The 19875-nt window shown below is 47.6% G+C and overlaps 1 protein-coding gene across 1 annotated transcript in view; it reads left to right on the forward strand.

The window, feature by feature from the left end:
- tmem242 (transmembrane protein 242) overlaps window positions 1-2385 on the forward strand; it is a 65461-nt gene extending 63076 nt beyond the window's left edge. The window contains exon 4 of the mRNA XM_038808337.1: window positions 2196-2385. Within this exon, the coding sequence (XP_038664265.1) occupies window positions 2196-2309 (114 nt within the window). The 3' untranslated portion in view covers window positions 2310-2385. The remainder of the gene's footprint in view (window positions 1-2195) is intronic.
- The last annotated feature ends 17490 nt before the right edge of the window (window positions 2386-19875 follow it).

Genomic DNA, 19875 nt, shown 5'->3' on the forward strand with positions numbered 1-19875 from the left:
CCATCTAGCTAGTACACCCTGAACCCCATACGACTTCACTTTTTCCATCAACCTGCCATGGGAAACCTTATCAAACGCCTTACTAAAGTCCATGTATATGACATCTACAGCCCTTCCCATATCAATTAACTTTGTCACTTCCTCAAAGAATTCTAGTAGGTTTGTAAGACATGACCTTCCCTGCACAAAACCATGTTGCCTATCACTGATAAGTCTATTTTCTTCCAGAGGTGAATAGATCCTATCCCTCAGTATCTTCTCCAACAGTTTGCCTACGGATAGGATGTCATAGTTTTAGGAAAAGGGGCAGCAGATTTAAAACATGATCAGGGAAATTACTTCTCTCAAAGGGTCTTTAATCTGTTGAATTCAACTCCCCCAAAGTGCGGTGAATGCGGGAACATTGAGTAAATTTAAGGAGGAGATAGACAGATTTTTAATTTGTAATGGTTGAAGGGTTTTGGAGAATGGGCAGGAAAATGTAATTGAGGCCAAGAGGAGATTAGCCATGATCGTTTTGAATGGTGGGGCGCGCTCAAGGCCATTGCCCAATCCTGTTCCTAGTTCTTATTTTCACTGTCAAGTCTCCCCACCCTTTCAAAGGCATTGGATCTTCCCCACGATGCGCACACAGCATCCCCCCCTTCCCCCAACCAAACATGGAAACCCTCCCCAAAGGTCCTGCCATGTTGGCAGCCCCAACCTGTATCATGTCATTGCTAGGCTGTACCTGGCGCCCCAAGTAGGATGCTCTCGCCTGAAAACCACTCTTTTTTAAAAAAAAAAAAATTTTTTATTAAGATTTTCAAAAACATATCAAAAACATAAAATAGCAACAAGAAAACCATATTAACAACAACAAGAAGAAAAAAAACACAATAACCCCCAAAACCAACCCCCCCCCCCCCCCCCCCCCCCCCCCCCCACCCAGTAACTACAAAAAGAAGAAATAGATAAGCACCCGGCATATTCAATAAACACATATACACATTTCTCCCTTCTCCCGCAGCTAACCCCCCCCCCCCCGCCCTCGGTTGCTGCTGCTGTCGGCCTATTTTCCTACCGTTCTGCCAGGAAGTCCAGGAAAGGTTGCCACCGCCTAAAGAACCCCTGTACTGATCCCCTCAGGGCAAATTTCACCCTCTCCAATTTGATGAATCCCGCCATATCATTGATCCAGGCCTCCACGCTTGGGGGCCTCGCATCCTTCCATTGAAGCAAAATCCTCCGCCGGGCTACTAGGGACGCAAAGGCCAGAACACTGGCCCCTTTCGCCTCCTCCACTCCCGGCTCCACTGCAACCCCAAAAATTGCGAGGCCCCAGCCTGGCTTTACCCTGGACCCTCGACACTGTCCCTACTACCCCCTTCCAGAACTCCCCCAGCGCTGGGCATGCCCAAAACATATGGGTATGGTTCGCTGGGCTCCCCGAGCACCTAGCACATCTGTCTTCGCCCCCGAAAAACCTACTCATCCTCGTCCCGGTCATGTGGGCCCTGTGCAGCACCTTGAACCGTATGAGGCTAAGCCTCGCACAGGAAGAGGAGGAATTCACTCTCTCCAGGGCATCCGCCCACGTCCCCTCCTCAATCTCCTCACTCAGCTCCTCCTCCCATTTACCATTCAGCTCCCCCACCGAGGCCTCATCCACCTCCTGCATGACGTGGTACACGTCCAAAATCCTCCCCCCTCCAACCCACACCCCGGAGAGCACCCTGTCCCTTACCCCACGTGGGGGCAGCAGAGGGAACCTGCCGCCTGGCAAACGCCCTAACCTTGAACCCCACTCTTCTGAAGCTCTTGTACTTTGAATATCTAATGAGGGGCAATCATGTGATGGGGAGACCCATCAATAAACGTATTTTTACAAATTTGAATATTAAATGAGGGTGTTACATCACCAGCAAATGACAGGGAAAATTGGGAAATGTGATCTCGCCGGCAAGAATCTTGTTTCCCAACTCTCCCAGGATTTTGTGCCATTTACGCTCGCGGCAAATGCAGTGCAAAACCACCACCTATCCGCAGATTTCAACAAATGATGAATTATTCTCCTTTCCCATTTCCATGGATCCTTACTGCAAAATAATTTAATGAAGCAAAAATTACATTTATATCTTTTTGTATTCAAATGTTGTATTATTGTGATTTTCACTTTCAATAATAGAATTTCTTTCTCCACACCTTTTTTGCAGCTGAAAGAATTCAGAGCAAAGATGCAATCGGTATCTCCTGAAATTCCAAAAAAAATGGACACATCACAGACCACTGAGCAGTTCAGTTGGGAAAACCTCTTCAAGTCAAAGTAGTATAATACTGATTTAAAGAGTACACTTGTAAATCCACTGTTTCCCCAAACAGAAATAAACAAATTCGTCTTTTATATATTATGGAATATTGTATTGATTTGAATTATATTGACTTTAAAAAATCCTGAGTCTTTGGCCACTCTCACCCCTGAGTATTGCAGCATACAGTAGCTTTACTACTGGAATTATCCATTAACTATATTACATGATTATTTGATTCAATGCAGCTTTGAATCACAAGGCGACCTGTGGTAACTTGAGGCCACAAAGAAGATATCGAAGGCATTGTTTAAACTTCTTTATATTTAAATAAATACGGTCAAATTGCCATAATCCCAGATGAACCATAGGCTGCTTTTTTCCCCTTTGAGGTGAAGAGCTGACTGGTGGTGATGTAACCTGAGGATCACCACACCTCGGGCAAGGGGCAGGGTTGAGAAGGCGGAGCCTTCATGAATAACCTCAGCTGGAATTAAACCTGCGCTGCTGGCCTTGCTCTGCATCACGAACCAGCTGTCTAGCCAAGTGAGGTAGCCACCCCTCCACTTATAAATTAATAACAAGGTTTAGCAATGAACAGTAGTAATAGTAATAACTATGAAAACAGGAACTCTGGTGTCATGCTTACAGGTCACCCTCTTGCAGACTGAAAAACCTGCTCAGAACCTCAACAGATGTCAGTAAAACGATTGCATCGGAGAAAAGCTTATAAGAATACTGTATTCAAAATGACGCAATGTGACACTGACGAATTGTTACCTCATTCCAACTCTCAGTCGTACCTGCATCAACTGAAATCAATTCTTCTAACCCGCCAGACTGACCTTTGATTTCGTCGAGACGATCTTACCTAATCAAATGCGAGTGATTAGACTGTTAGCAGAATACGAGAGAGAGGAAAATCGATATGGCAAGTTTTATCTACTCGTATCGTGGGCCCATTTCATTTTTCCACTTCCGAGAGCAGTCCAATTCTGATTTCGCAGATGAAAGGCGAGCATCTGGAGAAATCCCCGATTTCGGCACCAAATGACAATCCCTGATCCTTTTCACCAGTCTGCGCTCAATAAAATCTGAGACGGATCTGCAGGTATCAATTATTGTTTTATTTCCACCAGCTTGCAAGGCTGACTCACTCGTGAGACCTTAGAACACGCAGCTGTCTTCTAGAGCTCCCAAAAGTTAGTGAGGGAGAGAACAAAGAAATCACAGCACATATTGATTGAATCACATCAAGATTTGCATATAAGCTTCCCATTGGTCATTCTATACACCTTCTGACCTGGCCATATATCCTGATTGGCTCACTTCACATTTCCCAATCCTGGGCCTCTTGTTACCCAGCATCCTTTTCGCCATTCTCTCCACGAGGCAAAGCCCCCCCCCCCCCCTTCCTAGCCATGCTGTGCTCATCCCTTTGTTCTCTGTCTGTGAACTCATTACCCTCAGGGTCCTACTGTCTATCATATTCGTTTGTTCACTTCCTCAACACTACCAAATATACTTATTTTGCGTCTTAAATTTGGATTGGCGACTTCCGGTTGCGGCTTTGCGGAGCTAAGCCGCACGTTCAGCAGCTCCCGCCAGGAACGGACTTTTGGGCTCTTTTTAGGGCCCCCAGCGGTACTTATTCGACGATTCCTGACGTGGGAAGGAGTCAGCAGCAGTACCCCATCGGTGTATGGCCTGGACCAGGAGTGGGGCAAGCAAGAGAACGGTGGCAGCGCCGAAGAAAAAGCGAGGGAAGAAGCATAAGATGGCGGCGGGCGGAGACCTAGAGGAATGGAGGCAGTGGGTGCAGGAGCAGCAGGAGACTCTCCAGCACTGCTTTCAGGAGCTCAAAGTGGAGCTGCTAGAGCTGTTGAAGGCTTCCATTGACATGCTGCTGGAGACTCAGACAGCCCAGGGGGTGGCAATCCGGGAGATCCGACAGCAGGCCTCTGAAAGAGAGGATGAGGCCTCCGCCCTCGCGGTAAAGGTGGAGATGCATGAGGCGCTCCACAAAAAGTGGTAGGAGCGGTTCGAGGAGATGGAGAACCGGTCGAGGCGGAAAAATTTGCGGATTCTGGGCCTCCTGGAGGGGTCGGACTTGGGAGCCTACGTGGTTGTCCTGCTGAATTTGCTGATGGGGGCTGGGGCCCCTGGAGCTAGAGGGGGCCCACAGAATACTGGCAAGGAGGCCCAAGCCGAATGAGCCGCCACGGGCGGTGCTGGTGCGGTTCCACCGGTTCGTTGACCGGGGGTGTGTGCTCAGGTGGGCCAAGAAGGAGCGGAGTAGCAGGTGGGAGAACGCGGTGGTGCGGATCTACCAGGACTGGAGTGCGGAGGTGGCTAAGCGGAGGGCCGGGTACAACCGGACGAAGGCGATGCGACACAGCAAAGGAGTGAAGTTTGGCACGTTGCAGCCGGCGCGTTTGTGGATCACCTTCAAGGACCGACACTTTTACTTTGAGTCCCCGGAGGAGGCGTGGGCCTTTGTGCAGGCCGAGAAGTTGGACTCAAACTGAGGGTTGGGTGCGGGGGTCTGTATGTAACTGTGTTATTTTCTGAGGGGGGGCTTTCTGTTAAATGCTGGTTCTGTGTGGTTTTCAGTGCGGGCAGGGCACTGTCTTTTTGCGTGGGTTCGGTGAATGGGCTCGAGGTGGGGGGTAGATTTGTAGTGTGGAGAGCTGATGGTGGGAAGGGGGCTGGGGCCGACAATGGGAGCTGCCTTAGAGGAGGCTGGGTCGGGCAGGTGGAAAGCGCGGGCTTTTTCCCTGCATTGAGGGTGGATGGGGGCGGGGCTGGAGCTGAGAAGCGCGGGCTTTTTTCTTTTTTTCCCCACGTGAGCGGGGGTGGGAGGAGGAGAGCCTCCTGGTGGGCACTGGGGAGGAGGGGTAGCCCCATGCTGGGAGGGGTCGGAGGAGTGGCGGGAGTTGCCGGGGTCAGCAGGAGTCGGCTGACTTACAGGAGTATTATGGAGGAAGTAACGTGGCTAGGAGGGGTCCTAGCTTTTGGGGGGGGGGGGGTACCGGGTTGCTGCTGGAATGGCCAGGAAGGAGCTGGAGTATGCAGGGGGGGGTCGGGATGGGGTTTGCCGCCATGGGGAAAGGGCCGAGCGGGGGGCGCTGGCCAGTGGCAGGCAGGGGAAGGGTTATGGCTAGTCAGCGGGGGAGGGGGGCAGGGAGCCCCCTGATCCGGCTGATAACTTGGAATGTGAGGGGACTGAATGGGCCGGTCAAACGGGCCCGTGTGTTTTCGCTCCTGAAGGTGGATGTGGCCATGCTCCAGGAGACACACCTGAAGATGGCGGACCAGGTTAGATTGAGGAAAGGATGGGTAGGCCAAGTGTTTCATTCGGGGCTGGATGCAAAAAATCGGGGGGTGGCGATCCTGGTGGGAAAGAGGGTGTCGTTTGAGGCGTCAAATGTGGTGGCGGACAGCGGCAGGAGGTATATGATGGTGAGCAGCAAGCTGCAGGGGGAGCGGGTGGTGCTGGTGAACGTATACGCCCCGGACTGGGACGATGCGGGTTTTGTGCGGCGCATGTTGGGCCGCATTCCAGATCTGGAGACTGATAATGGGGGGGGACTTCAGTACAGTGCTGGATCCCCCATTGGATCGATCCAGGTCCAGGATGGGTAGGAGGCCAGCGGCGGCTAAGGTGTTGAGGCGGTTTATGGACCAGATGGGAGTGGTGGATCCTTGGAGGTTTACGAGGCCGAGGGCCAGGGAGTTTTCATTCTCCCATGTGCATAAGGCCTATTCCCGGATCGATTTTTTAAATTATGAGCAGGGGGCTGGTTTTGAGGGTGGAGGATGCCGAATATTCGGCGATAGTCATTTCGGATCATGCCCCGCACTGGGTGGACCTCGAGCTGGGGGAGGAGAGAGACCAGTGCCCGCTCTGGCACTTGGAGGTGGGGCTGCTGGCAGATGAGGTGGGCGGGCGGGTTCGACGATGTATCAAGAGATACCTGGAGACCAATGATAATGGGGAGGTCCGAGTGGGGACGGTCTGGGAGGCATTGAAGGCGGTGATTAGAGGGGAGTTGATCTCCATCTGAGCCCATAGGGAGAGGAGAGAGCAGAGAGAGAGGAAGAGGCTGGTGGGAGAGTTGGTGAGGGTGGATAGGAGATGCGCGGAAGCTCCGGAGGAGGGATTGCTGGGGGAGCGGCGTAGTCTTCAGGCCACGTTCGACTTACTGACCACCAGAAAGGCGGACAGTGGAGGAAGGCACAGGAAGCGGTTTATGAATATGGAGAGAAGGCGAGTAGGATGCTGGAGCATCAGCTCCGTAAGCGGGATGCGGCCAGGGAGATTGGTGGAGTCAAGGATAGGGGAGGGAATGTGGTGCGAAGGGAGTGGGAATGTGGTGTTTTATAAATTTCGAGTACCCAATTAATTTTTTCCAATTAAGGGGCAATTTAGCGTGTTCAATCCGCCTACCTTGCACATCTTTGGGTTGTGGGGGCGAAACCCAGATAACACAGGGAGAATGTGCAAACTCCACATGGACAGTGACCCAGAGCCGGGCATTGAACCTGGGACCTCGGTGCCTTGAGATTGCAGTGCTACCACTGCGCCACCATGCTGCCCGTCAGTGTTATTATTAAAGGAATTCCACAAAAATGTGGTAAGCATACCTGTAGTACTCAATATCAAAGCATGTTATAAATATCAAAATATTAATAACATTTTTCTTGCATTTATTTATAATTAGTTTACATTTATGAAATGTCTTCTGTTTATATGTACAGATGTCTAGATTTTGTTTTTGTAAAAGCCATTGATCCAAGCGTACCATGAGGACTATACAAGTCTGGGCTCTCGGGCCACTCAAAGGCAATGAGACTCCAATTACCTGGAGAGGATGCTGTTATTCCTACAGCAAATTAAATGCAGCATTTCTAATGCATTGTGCCTGTGACTCATGGTGCTGCTTAAATCACCACTAGAAAACACTTTCAACCACTTGATTATATTTGAATCTAAACAATCTGATTATTTTTTGCTTTGCCTGCATTAAACTAATTGAAGCAATTAATATACTTTCCAACATGTCAAAAAACTACATGACCTTTGCTTACAAATTTGTAGATCCAACAAACATCACGTGTACATATGTTCATTGAGTTAGACCATTTAAAGTTGTTATTTTGGAATTTGTCATAATCATCTTGGGATCATAGATGACTTCCACTTCATTCTGCTGAATTTGGAGATGGCTGATGAGTCCAAAGCACGATCTACAGACTCTGCTATATGTGGCGTCGGTGATTCTTGGATGGTCAGGGAGATGGGTTGTTTGGAGGTTTGTGCACTATTTCTGACACCATGGGCTGGATTCTACGTACCCTGCGCCAAAATCTTGTTTGGCGCGAGGGCGGAGAATCGACGTTTACACGAGAATCGGGCCCGGCATCGCTCCCGCTCCCGCGCGGATTGCGCCACGTGGCTGGTGGGCCATTGCCAGGGGCCCTCCCAGTGATACTCTGGTTCCGACCGGCCGAATTCCCGACGCCGTGATTCTAACCAAGTCTGGCCAGTCGGGACTCGCACAGCGGCTGCAGGCTGAGCCGCTGGGGGCCGCCGCCGTGCGCATGCGTGGACTCTGAACCAGAAGTGCGGGGCCCGTATCCGCAGCCAAAGCTGCGTGGAGCTCTCCGGGTCCCTGCCAGCCCCCTGCAGGTAGGTGAATTGGTCTTTATTTTTTGTAGGAAAGTCGAGTGAAACGCCAGCGTTTTTACGCCGGCGTGAGGACATAGCCCCATTTTTGGAGAATCCAGCCCCTTGACTTCACCTCTTCATATTTCCAATAAAGTATCTCAATGTATCTTGTGCTTCCCAAATGAACCTTCTCCATTTTGTCGGCCACAAGCCATGGACTCCCATGTTTGACCTCTTCAGGAATGCTTTGAGGAGATCTGAAAAGCATGTCCATTGTCCTCCTGAGAGTCTGCTGCTGTGATTAAATGTTTTCGTTTCCAATTAAGGGGCAATTTAGTGTGGCTAATTCAGCTACCCTGCACATCTTTTTCGGTTGTGGGGGTGAAACCTACTTGAGCACGGGAAGAATGTGCAAACTCCACACTGACAGTGACCCGGGATAAAACCAGGGTCCTTGACGCTGTGAGGCAGCAGTGCTAACCACTGGCCACAGTGCCACCCTGTTGTGATTGATCAATCACTTTCCCTCCATATTTAGCGGAAATTTTTATAGTAAATATAGTTTGGAATTGCAACTCTGAGGTAGCGTGAAAAAGGAAACATTAAAAAATTAGCAAAACAGTAAATGTTGGTCCTTATATTTTTTTTATTTGCTCATGGGATGTAGGCATAGCTGATATGTGGTTTGACAGTGAGCTTGTGGTATCCCCATGCATCTGCTGTCAATGTCCTTGCTGCCGAAGGAGCCTTGGTTGCAGCAATCCATCTTGCAGATGTTACACGCTGCTGTCGCTGTGCATTCATGATGGAAGAATTAAATGTATTCGGGCAGATGTTACACGCTGCTGTCGCTGTGCATTCATGATGGAAGAATTAAATGTATTCGGTGGTGCATTGGGTTCCAATTGCTTGGGCTGCTTTGTCCTGAATGGTTTGTAGTGATATCATGGTTGTGTTGTAATTCACCGATTGACCATTGAGATTCTCATTAGTTAAGTGAGTCAGGCGACCTCAGACTGACTAGGAAGCTGGGAGAGAGGTTGCTTGTGGGTGGTACGGTAGCACAATAGTTAGCACTGATGCTTCACAGCTCCAGGGTGCAAGGTTCGATTCCCGGCTTGGGCCACTGTCTGTGCGGAGTCTGCACATTCTCCCTGTGTCTACGAGAGTTTTCTCCAGGTGCTCTGGTTTCTTCCCACAAATCCCGAGAAGATGTGTGTTGGGATTCTCCAATCCCGTGGCCAAGTTCTGACACTGGCATGAAAAGTGGTGCCAGCTACTCCGGCGTTAACGTTCCCTGATAATGAGGAATGCTCCCCTTCCTAGGGGGCTAGGTCGGCGCCGGAGTGGTCTCCACAGCTCCAGCCGGCGTGATTCCATGCATGCGTGGGGGTTCCTCCCTGGTGTCTGATCCCCCCCCCCGCCGCCCCTCCAGGATGGCCCCCGCAGACACACCTTCGGTGGGACCTGAGTAACCCACGCCGGCGGGACTCGGCCGAACTCGACAGCCTGGAGAATCACTGGGCAGGCTGCCGACTGGCACGGCGGCGAACCCGCGGGCGCCCGAGAATCGGTGCCGGAGAATAGATAAGCTGGCAGCATGGTGCGATTCTCACGTCCCCCTGGAGCATCTCTGACCTGGCGCGCTGTCGGAGAATCCCAGCCCTGCTGTTGGGTAATTTGGACATTCTGAATTCTCCCTCCCAAACAGGCACCAGAATGTGGCGACTAGGGGCTTTTCACAGTAACTTCATTGCAGTGTTGATGTAAGCCTACTTGTGACAATAAAGATTATTATTATTATGTTGATACTGTTATTCATGTGTTGTTTTATATATAGTTTGCCTACAGTTAATGTTAATAAATCGTTTATAGCTTTAGCTACAAGTGTTCTTGTCATATAAATAGGCCATCCGACAAGAACATTACAGTGTTGAACTTCTCGAGTATTGTTGGTACTGTGCTTATCCAGGCAATTTGACAGTATTTCATCACACTCCTGGTTTGTGCCCTGTAGATGATCAACAAGCTCTGGAGAGTCAGGAAGTTCACTGCAGAATTCTCAGCCTCTGAGCTGCTCTTGTAGTCATGTTATTTATATGGCTAGTCCAGTTCAGTTTCTGGTCAATGGTAATCCCCAGTTGATAGGGGAGGGGGGGATTCAGCAATGGTAATGCCATTGAATATCGGGAGTGAAGGTTAGATTTTCTCTTGCCTGGCACTTGTGTAGCTCCAATGTTACTTGCCACTAATGAGTTATCCTGATCTTACTGCAGATGCAGATGCGGTGTGTTTGGATTTCCAAAAGGCATGTAATAAGGGGCCGTATCAGAGGGTAGTACACAAAATTAAAGACCATGTTGTAGGGATGCATATTAGCATGGATAAAGAATTGGTTAGATAACAGGAAGCAGAAAGTAGGGTGAATTGGTTAGATAACAGGAAGCAGAAAATAGGGTGAAATGTATCTTTCTCGGGTTGGCAAACTGTAACTAGTGGAGTGCCACAGGGATCAGTGCTGGGGACACAACTATTTACAATCTAAACCAATAACGGATGAAAAAACCAATTGTGTGGTAGCTAAATTTGCTAAAGATACTAAGATAGGTAGGAAAGTAAGTTGTCAGGAGGTAGAGAGCCTGCAAAAATGATATAAATAAATTAAACAAGTGGGCGAAAATTTGGCAGATGGAGTAGAATGTGGGAAAATTTGAACTTTCCCACTTTGGCAGGAAGAATAAAAGCGCAGTATACTATTTACATGAAAAGAGAATCCGTACAGAGAGACGTGGGTGTCTTGGTACATGATTCACAAAACGTTAGTATGCAGGTACAGCAAGTGATTCAGAAGGCAAATGAAATATTGGCATTTATTGCAAGGGGAGTTGAATATAAAAGTGGAGTTTGCAGGACCTTGGTGAGGCCACATCTGGAATACTGGCTGGAATTCTCTGGCAGCACGATTCTCAGGTCTCATTGTTAAAGTATTTGAAGGACACAGATTGTGTTTTTGAGAGGGAAGATGCAAAATGTTTCGACTCGGGAGGCAATAAAAATCTACAACCTAAACTACATCGGGTAGACCCTGCAACACCAGAAAGGTGCGGGGGATGGATTTTGTCAGCAGCATTCCGTTCCTGACAGCGTAACAGAAGGTATGTGCCATTTCCCCCCTCTTTTTGACCATTTCCAATATGATTACAATTAACATGAAGTGCCGACACATGCAGGGAAAACACATGGGATCATGTGGCAGGAATGGTTATCAGTGGCAAAACCTGAAAATATGCAAGTACAGGCGAGCTATAAAAGAGTCTCCTAGTCAAACAAAGTGAATCACGGCCAAAGTTTCCTGGCAAACTACATTGTCATTAACACAAGACTTGAGAGCACAAAGATGGCAATGGGTGTTTGCCAAAATCAAATTTTATTTGTCATTATATTTTCTGTGTAGTTAAATAAACCTGTGTGTGAGACCAGGGTTAATTGAACAGGTTGCTAGAGACAGGTTTTCTGTGAGACCCAAGATATTTAAGCTGTTGGGCTTGTGCATTTGTATTGAGAAGTTATGGTGAATTTAAGTTACAAGTTAGGTTAGATCTAAAATTTGCATTGTGAAATAAGCAGGAAATTGTTTTTTCAGATCTTAAAATTTCAAAAGGGAGTTCAGAGCTGACAAAGAACATTTGCATCTTTCAGGAGTTCCATGAGTAAACAGGGGAAGGCATATTACATTTCAATGGCCCAAAAATAGAGGCAAAATAAAAAATATGAAATAATTTTATATTTGGAGAAGTTGAGTTTAAAGAGCTGTTCAAGGACAATGGAACCTGAGATGACAGGAGAAGAAGATATTTAAGAAAAGGGATGTTTAATTGAGTTGAGTTGCTGTGGGGGAATGCCCTGAAGACCAGCTCTTTTGTGTGGGATGCTAAGGAGCTGTGAAAGTTTTGAATTGGAGGTAGCCACTCGGTGTTAAGCCAGGGGAGCCTATTTTAGAAACAATTTGTTTCTGAACCAACTTTTGGAATTCCACACCAGAATGGAAGTGTCTGAGAAGCTGTGAGGTGTACCTTTATTAAAGTGACAACAGTTCCTTGACGAGGGCAATATTTATTGATTTATTTGTAGTTAAAATCTATAAGGTGTTGTTACCAAAAAGGCTGTTTACTTTTGACAAGCATGTGTGTTTTTTTTTGAGGGGGTAGTGGGCTGGAGGGATTGTTCTGCAAGATTGTTTTAACTAAGTAATTTTTATCTTTTTATTTCTTTTTAATAATTATTTCAATTTTTAAAATTCTAAAGCTGTCCTATGCTTTTGAGGTATTTTCCTCATTTTCACTTAAAAAAAGGATTTACGATCAGCAAGACAGACTTTACTTTGGGCAGCTCAGCAATAACATCTGTTGTGGTCATAACACAGGAGATCGGGACATTTCCTTTACTGTGGGAGAAACAATGGGTAGAATTTAACCAAATAACTTCTAAGTGTCATTTTGGGCAAGTATAGTGGGGTGTTTGCTATTATACTCGCACTTTCCCATTTTGGTGAAATCACACAGGTATTCACTCGCACTTAGGGTGCGATCTACTTGCCGCATTGTGCTCGAGCCAGAGGCCCCCCGTGTGCTTCCGGGCAGCATTTACGCCTCTCAAGACCGACCAAGATCTCGCGAGATGTCGGAATCGGAACCCAGCCCTAAATGGGCGTGACCGAACAGCACAGTGCCTAAGTAGGGTTTAATCCTACTTAAGTGAGCTTACCCGGTATCTACCAGCCTCCACCTGGCACTGTTCAGTACTTGCCCACGCAAGCTTGGAACAGGTGAAATGGCACCCACAGAGTCTCTAAGGCCATTAGGGTGACCTGGGATAGTGCATGTTGGCCCTCCCCTGGAACTTGGACACCTTGGCACTACCCGGCTGGCGCCTTAACACTGCCACCCTGACTGTCAAGGTTCCCGAGTGGCACTGCCAAACTGACAGCTGCCACAGATTATACTTTGAAACTGCATTCCTACTCTCCTGTTCCCTCCTTTACACTCCCTTTCACATTGGTGCCATGGTCTGGTTGACACTCCTTGAATGTGTCATCATTCCGAGCAATCTTCAAAGCTTGAGAGTGGCACAAAACCCAAAGACCTCTGCACTCTCTGCCTTGTTTTACTCTTCTAGACAGTCACCCATCTACTATTCTGAACTTTTATTGCTTCTGGGGTGACCACCTCCTGGAATGTACAATCACAGAAAATCTCACCCTTCCTAATTCTCCATCATGACTCTAAATGCTCCTTGGGTTTGAAAATCCTGAACTCGAGCTGAAAAAACTGGAGAAACTTCCTACAGATGTGATCCTCCAACACCCATGATATGTCTTAATGCTTACGTAGTGCAGGAATTGTAGACAATAGGCCTCCGCTTCCCATCCATGATCGAACAATCTCCAATTCTCTTTTAGAACCTAGTTAGTACCTTGTTTAAACATTGAATTAATCCCTCCAGACCTCAGAATACTTCCATTATTAATTAATTTCTAGTTGCACATTTCCCAATTGAAGTTTTGGAGTCCAGGATGCAGAGACTGCAGGGAATCGGGGAGGGGGAAAGTTACCTAAACACTTTTTGATCCAGGAAGCAGTCACACACTTCGGTGAAGTAGTGGTGCAGATCTGGTTAGCAATCGTGGACAGGTAGGTGTGACCATATTGTAGATGCCTTACTTTTTGCCTTTACCCACCAGTATGAGATGCCTGCTGCCTATGTGGATGAGGCTAAAGCCCTATGAATGGATGAACAAAATGACCATGGCACTATGGAAAGGGTTCAGGCTGAAGAAGAATTTGGGGTGGAAAGTGGACCCCTCCTGTCAGCTCCACATAGGAATCAATGACATTGTTACAACTTGGAAGGAGATACTGCTGAGAGAGTTTGGAGAGCAATGGCAGAGCTTCCTAAACTGTGGGACTGAGGACAGTCGGATGAGATTTTGGGGTCACAAACTGCAAGATGGCATGGTTACCACGAAACTCGGACTAATTTCTGATGGCTGTGATGCCCCTTTAAACCTTTGGGTTTTTTTGTCGGTGGTGATGAATTATAAACTTACATTTGTCCTTTGTTCTTCGCACAAATAAGGGTACCTGGTAAAACATTTGTATAATGAAGTGTGAGAAGTTTTACAGGCAAGTTGTTGAAAAATATCATGACTGAAATGAAAATCAAGAACTTTGATGGTCAAGAAAAGGTTGAACAGTTGCAAGATAAAGCAAAAGTTCATGCAAAGGAGCATGAAGGAGTCTCCGGAAAGAAGAGAGTAACATTTTTAAAATCTGAACTAGAAGGATAGCACAGAGGAATTGAGCTTTGCTAAGAAGGAATTGTTCAGGTGAAGATCCAATTTTCACACATGGAAGATGAGTTTGCTAGTGAAAAATTAGAACTTGATGATCTTTAAGAATCAGCAGTCTCTATTAATTATTGCAGAAAAGGCTTGGAACAGGAGAAAGAATTTCTGATGAATATGGAAATAACAGCCAAAATTTATAACATTCTTGAACTTTGGTCCAATCTGAAAAACATGAAAGAGATGTTTCATGAAAGCGGTATGGAAGCATAAATCCAGTCTTTAAAAGTAGAAAAGGAACATTCTATAAAACAGATTGCGGATCTAATGGCTGAATTGAAAGAGGCGAAGGGCAAGTCCATGACCACAGAAGAAAGGCTTTGAAAGGAACTGAATGCCCAGATGAAGTTGTTACATTCTATAGATAACTCTCAAAGACAACCAAATGCACCAGTTAATGGCTGAGCTGTTTGAAAAGATTAATAAATTGAAAAATAAGAGTAAACAAATGTCTGGGGTGAAAGTGTGAAAAAAGTGGAAATTAATGTGCCAGTTTGAAATATCAACTTCCCAGAAGAACATGGTGAATCACACTCTGTGAATAAATGGAACAAACATTTCCTCCAGAAAGAATGGGGTGAGCAAATGGTATCTGACTACAGATGACGGACGATTGATAAAGAGGAATTCAACACTAAAGAGCACAAGAAGTGAACCAGTGTTGAAACCCAAATATTTGAAACACCGAGTACTACAATTTCAACTCCTAACCAATAAAGACAGCCCAAAGTAACTGAGACTACCACTTCTCCGAATGGGAAGGGATTGAAATCTGGAAGAGCCGTAAAGCCTCCAGGCGTCCTGGTTTTATGAAGTCAGAGACTTGAAGGGGGGAGCAGAGGTAGCACGGAAAGACGTAAATATATTGGACATAGATTTGGAGGGAGGTGTGATATAAGAGTGTTTGGCATAGCAAGGTTTAATGTGGGACTTGAGAATTGCACCACCCACAGTATGATGTAGAGAGACACACAGGAGACAATGGTGCAGATAGAGTCTGAGTGAAATCGGCATGATGAAGGCACCTAGATAAGGCTATACCGTGAAGATATGTGCATTGTTGCGTGTTAACAGTAATCAGTATATTTTCAGCCACACAAGCCGCCAGACCAGAAACCAAACAATGTTATAACAGCCTGAAGCCAACTGACTGGCAGAGAAGGCACAAGAGACAGAGTGGTCTTCTCCTGTTCTTAATGTTCCTAAACTTCCAATTTTCCCTTCTCCAGTTTTTCCCCATAATGTGATTTTTGACACTTGGCTCCAAATAGATGACCTCACAAAGTCACCTATTGATCATTTGGTAGCACTCTTGCTTCTGAATCACAAGATTGTAGGTTCAGGTCTAGGGAGCAGTGGCTGCTGCTGATAATACACTTGGGCCTTCATTTTGTAATCATAGAATCCCTACAATGCAGAAGGAGGCCTTTCGTCCCTTCGAGTCTGCACATGGTGGTTAGCATCAATGCTTCACAGCTCCAGGGTCCCAGGTTCGATTCCCGGCTGGGTCACTGTCTGTGTGGAGTCTGCACATCCTCCCCGTGTGTGCGTGGGTTTCCTCCGGGTGCTCCGGTTTCCTCCCACAGTCCAAAGATGTGCGGGTTAGGTGGATTGGCCATGCTAAATTGCCCGTTGTGTCCCAAAAAGTAAGGTTAAGGGGGGGTTGTTGGGTTACGGGTATAGGGTGGATACATGGGTTTGAGTAGGGTGATCATTGCTCGGCACAACATCGAGGGCCGAAGGGCCTGTTCTGTGCTGTACTGTTCTATGTTCTATGTTCTATAACCCTCTGAAAGAGCACCTTACCTAGGCCCACAACCTATCCCCATAACCCAGTAACTTCACCTAACCTTTTTGGATGAGGTCTTTAAGTGGGCATGAATTGTTTCTTAATTGTCATTCAGCTGGAAAGGCCATCATCCAGCTTTCCCATCCTGGACTTAATCGGGGGGAGGGAATGGAGTCCCCACCTCACCTTCCTGCATGATCAAATGACCCTCTTGCCTCTGAGGGGAAGCCATTAGATTCTGCCTTTTGTCACCAGCCTCCAAATCAATTTATAACACAAATTAAAAGGCTGCCTTTAATTCTGTATACTTTCATGTATTGAACTCCTTCTAAATAGCGATGCAGAAAACATCCATAGGCGCTCCCTTATTAATAACCTCCTGAAAAAAAAGCAACTAAACTAGTGATGATCTATCCTTAACATAGCATCGTTGGTGCTCTGTGATTAATTGCTTAACTTATCAGTAGCTTTTTTCCTAATGGCAGATTCCAGTAGTTTTCTCACTATTAATGTTAAACTGACTGGCCTGGAGTTACTAGATTTTTCTTTCCCACCTTTTCGAAATATTGGAATGACAGGCGCAATTTAACACAGACATTTCTAATTGTCATTTTGGGCGTAATTTGCGGAGTGTTTCTTGATGGCCGCATTGGTGAGATCACGGCCCATATTTAACAGCACTTAGTGCCGAAAACAAGCTTCACGAGCTTCTTGCCAATATTGGCTGCCTCGCCGTCTGATTCACCGGATTCGTGCCTCAGCGTCTCGCCTCTAACAGAGGGGAGATGCTTTTAAACGTTCCCTCACCACTCACTCCCAGTCAACAAACAAGCATGGCAGCGTGCAGACCTGTTCCTCGCTTTGGGCATGCCAACATGGACAGGCTTCTCAATGCCATTGATGCATGATGGGACATCATGTTCCCCTGATGGGCTTGGAGGACCAGCAGCAGGGTCACCAATACTTCCTGAGAGTCTATTACAACAGCAGCAGCAGCGGCGGCTGTCAGTTTGGCAGCATGACAAGGTGGCCAGCCGTCCAATGCCGGAAGAAGACAAACAACTTCCAATGAACTGCAAGGGCAAGTTACCACCTCTCTCCTAGCAGCAGTTCTGCCTCAAATTCCCAATCTACCCCCCCCCCCCCCCACCCCCAACACTGACCCAAGGGTAACTCCCAACCTGGAATGCTTCAGCCCCTGACCAAACCCAATCCCCGTGAGGGGGTGTCTCTTCCCCCCCCCCCCCCCCCCCCCCGAGCACTGGGTCAGCAGCTTCAGTGCCATTGAGCTACATGTCCAAAAATGGCAATGACTGCTCACCTCTTCAGTTCCCCACAGCAGCCTTGGCGCCAGCTTCACATTTTTGAAAAGGAGTACTAAACGACGGCCATGTGATTTCTCGCTGGGGAGCTGATTAATCCCAGGAGGCTGTCGCATCCGACTTCCATTTCACTAATGAGATTTAAATGAATGCAAATGAGGGTTAATGATATTCTCACCATATTTGGTTTGGGTGTGATTCGGAACTTGCCATCAGGAACAGGTCGGTTAGATAGCAAACTGATTCAGGCCGGGCGCGAATCTCGATTTTGTCCTTTCCCGCTATTTAACCAGTGGGCGCAGATCGGCACTATCTGCAAACCATTGGTTAAATTGCGCCTGGCATTAGTAAATTTCCAATCCAAAAGCACAATTCCCCAATAAAGAAAGTTTTGAAAGATTATGCCTAATGGTTCTCAAATGTCCTCATCCACTTGTTCAACACACTGAGGTGGAACCAGTCAGGTCCTGAAGAGTTATGTAATTTAAGTTCCATTGTGGAATTCCGGTGGCGGCCATGGAGGAGTAGGTCGCACATTTGATAGCTCCCGCCTGTGTCGGACTTTTGGACCTTTTTCTCCTGTTTTTTTCCCAGATTTTATTGGATAAATCGGTGAAGATTGAGACAGTGAGGAGAAATCCCCCTCCAGTGTATGGAGAATTGGACCAGAAGTGGCCGTGTGAGAAGACAAAGTTCTACAAGGAAGACGCAAGCAGAGCTGGCAATGCAGGAAAGCATGGCGGAGAAGCAGGGAGACGGCACAGTGGTCGACAGAGCAGCTGGTGAAGGTTTTTGAAGATTGCTTCGCCAAGCTTAAGAAGGACACGCTGGACCCGATCAAGGCTTCGAGTGATCAGGTGGTGCAGAATCAAGAAATCCACGGACGTGCGATCCAGGAGATGGAGAAAAACGTGGCCGAGCACAAGGAATACCTAACCGTGCTGGAGACCAAAGTGGAGATGATGAGTGACCGACAGAAAAGAATGCAGGAGACGCTGGAGGACCTGGAGAACAGGTGCAGGAGGCAGAATCTGAGAATCATCGCCTCCCCTGAAGGCAGTGAGGGATCGGATGCGAGGGCCTATGTGATGAACATGCTGGAGAAGTTGATGGGGGCTGAGGCGGTCCCTCAGCCCCTGGAAGTGGATGGAGTGCACAGAGCCCTCGCGAAGATGCCCCGAGCGAACGAGCTGCCAAGGGCGATGGTGGTGCGTTTGCACCGATTCCTGGACAAGGAAAACGTTCTGTGAACCAAGAAAGAACGGAGCAGCAAGTGAGAGAATTGTGAGCTGCGGATTTGGCCAAGAGGCGAGCTGGGTTTAATCGGGCAAAATCGGTACTCTTTAAGAAGGGGGTGAAGTTCGGGATGTTGTACCCAGCCCGTCTGTGGGTCACATATGAGGAACGGGATTTTTACTTCGAAACACCAGATGATGTATGGACTTTCATCAAGGAAAAAAGACTGGAGCTGAACTAAAAACACTGAATCCTTGGAGAGTACTGTTGTGGTGATTTGATGAAAATCACTTTGCTTGTTTGAATAAGTAGTGTTACGTGCAATAAGGGGCTTTTTTGATGGCTAAAGTTAACTTTCACTTATTAGGAGCTGGTGGTTTCTGTGGTTGTTTTATCTGTGGCTGTTTTTCCACTGTTTTTTCTGACGTTTGTTTACTGGGGATTGTGATGCTTTAAATATGTTTATCCAAGTGGGGGGAGAGGGGAGAGAACAATGGGGAGACAGACTGTTTGGTGCCATGGGTGGGAGCTATCAAGTCAGCTGACTCATGGAAGCGCAGTGGGGGGGCGAGCAGATGTTAAGCTGGAGCTTGATATGGGGGTTGGGTTTCTAGTGCTGTTACCGGGGGGAGGAGGTGGGGGTGGGGGGGCGCTGCTTTGCTATCAGGGGAGGGACTGTTACTTGGAGACAAATGGGCGGTCGGGGATGGCGAATGCCCGAGGGGGGACTCAAGGAGGCCGGGGGCGCGAGCAGGAGGCTGGCCTAAAAAGGGTGATGGCTAGTCGGCAGGGGTAGGGGCGGGAAGCCCCCCAACCAGGTTGATTACATGGAACATTTGAGGGTTGAATGGGCCAGTCAAGAGTGCTCGCGTGTTTGCGCATTTGAGGGGGCTGAAGGCGGACGTGGCAATGCTACAAGAGACACACCTAAAGACTATAGACCAGACTAGATTGAGAAAACGGTGGGTTGGCCAAGTATTCCACTCAGGGCTGGACTCAAAGACCATGCTGGGTAGCGATCTCAATCAATAAACGAGTGGCATTCGAGGCAGGGAGAATCGGGTCAGACATGGGGGCTAGGTAAAGGTGAGTGGGAAGCTGGAGGGGGTGCGGGTGGTACTCATGAACGTATGTGCTCTGAATTAGGACGATGTGGAATTTATGAG

The sequence above is a fragment of the Scyliorhinus canicula genome, chromosome 1, assembly GCF_902713615.1.
Source record: "Scyliorhinus canicula chromosome 1, sScyCan1.1, whole genome shotgun sequence".
NCBI classification, from domain to species: Eukaryota; Metazoa; Chordata; class Chondrichthyes; order Carcharhiniformes; family Scyliorhinidae; genus Scyliorhinus; species Scyliorhinus canicula.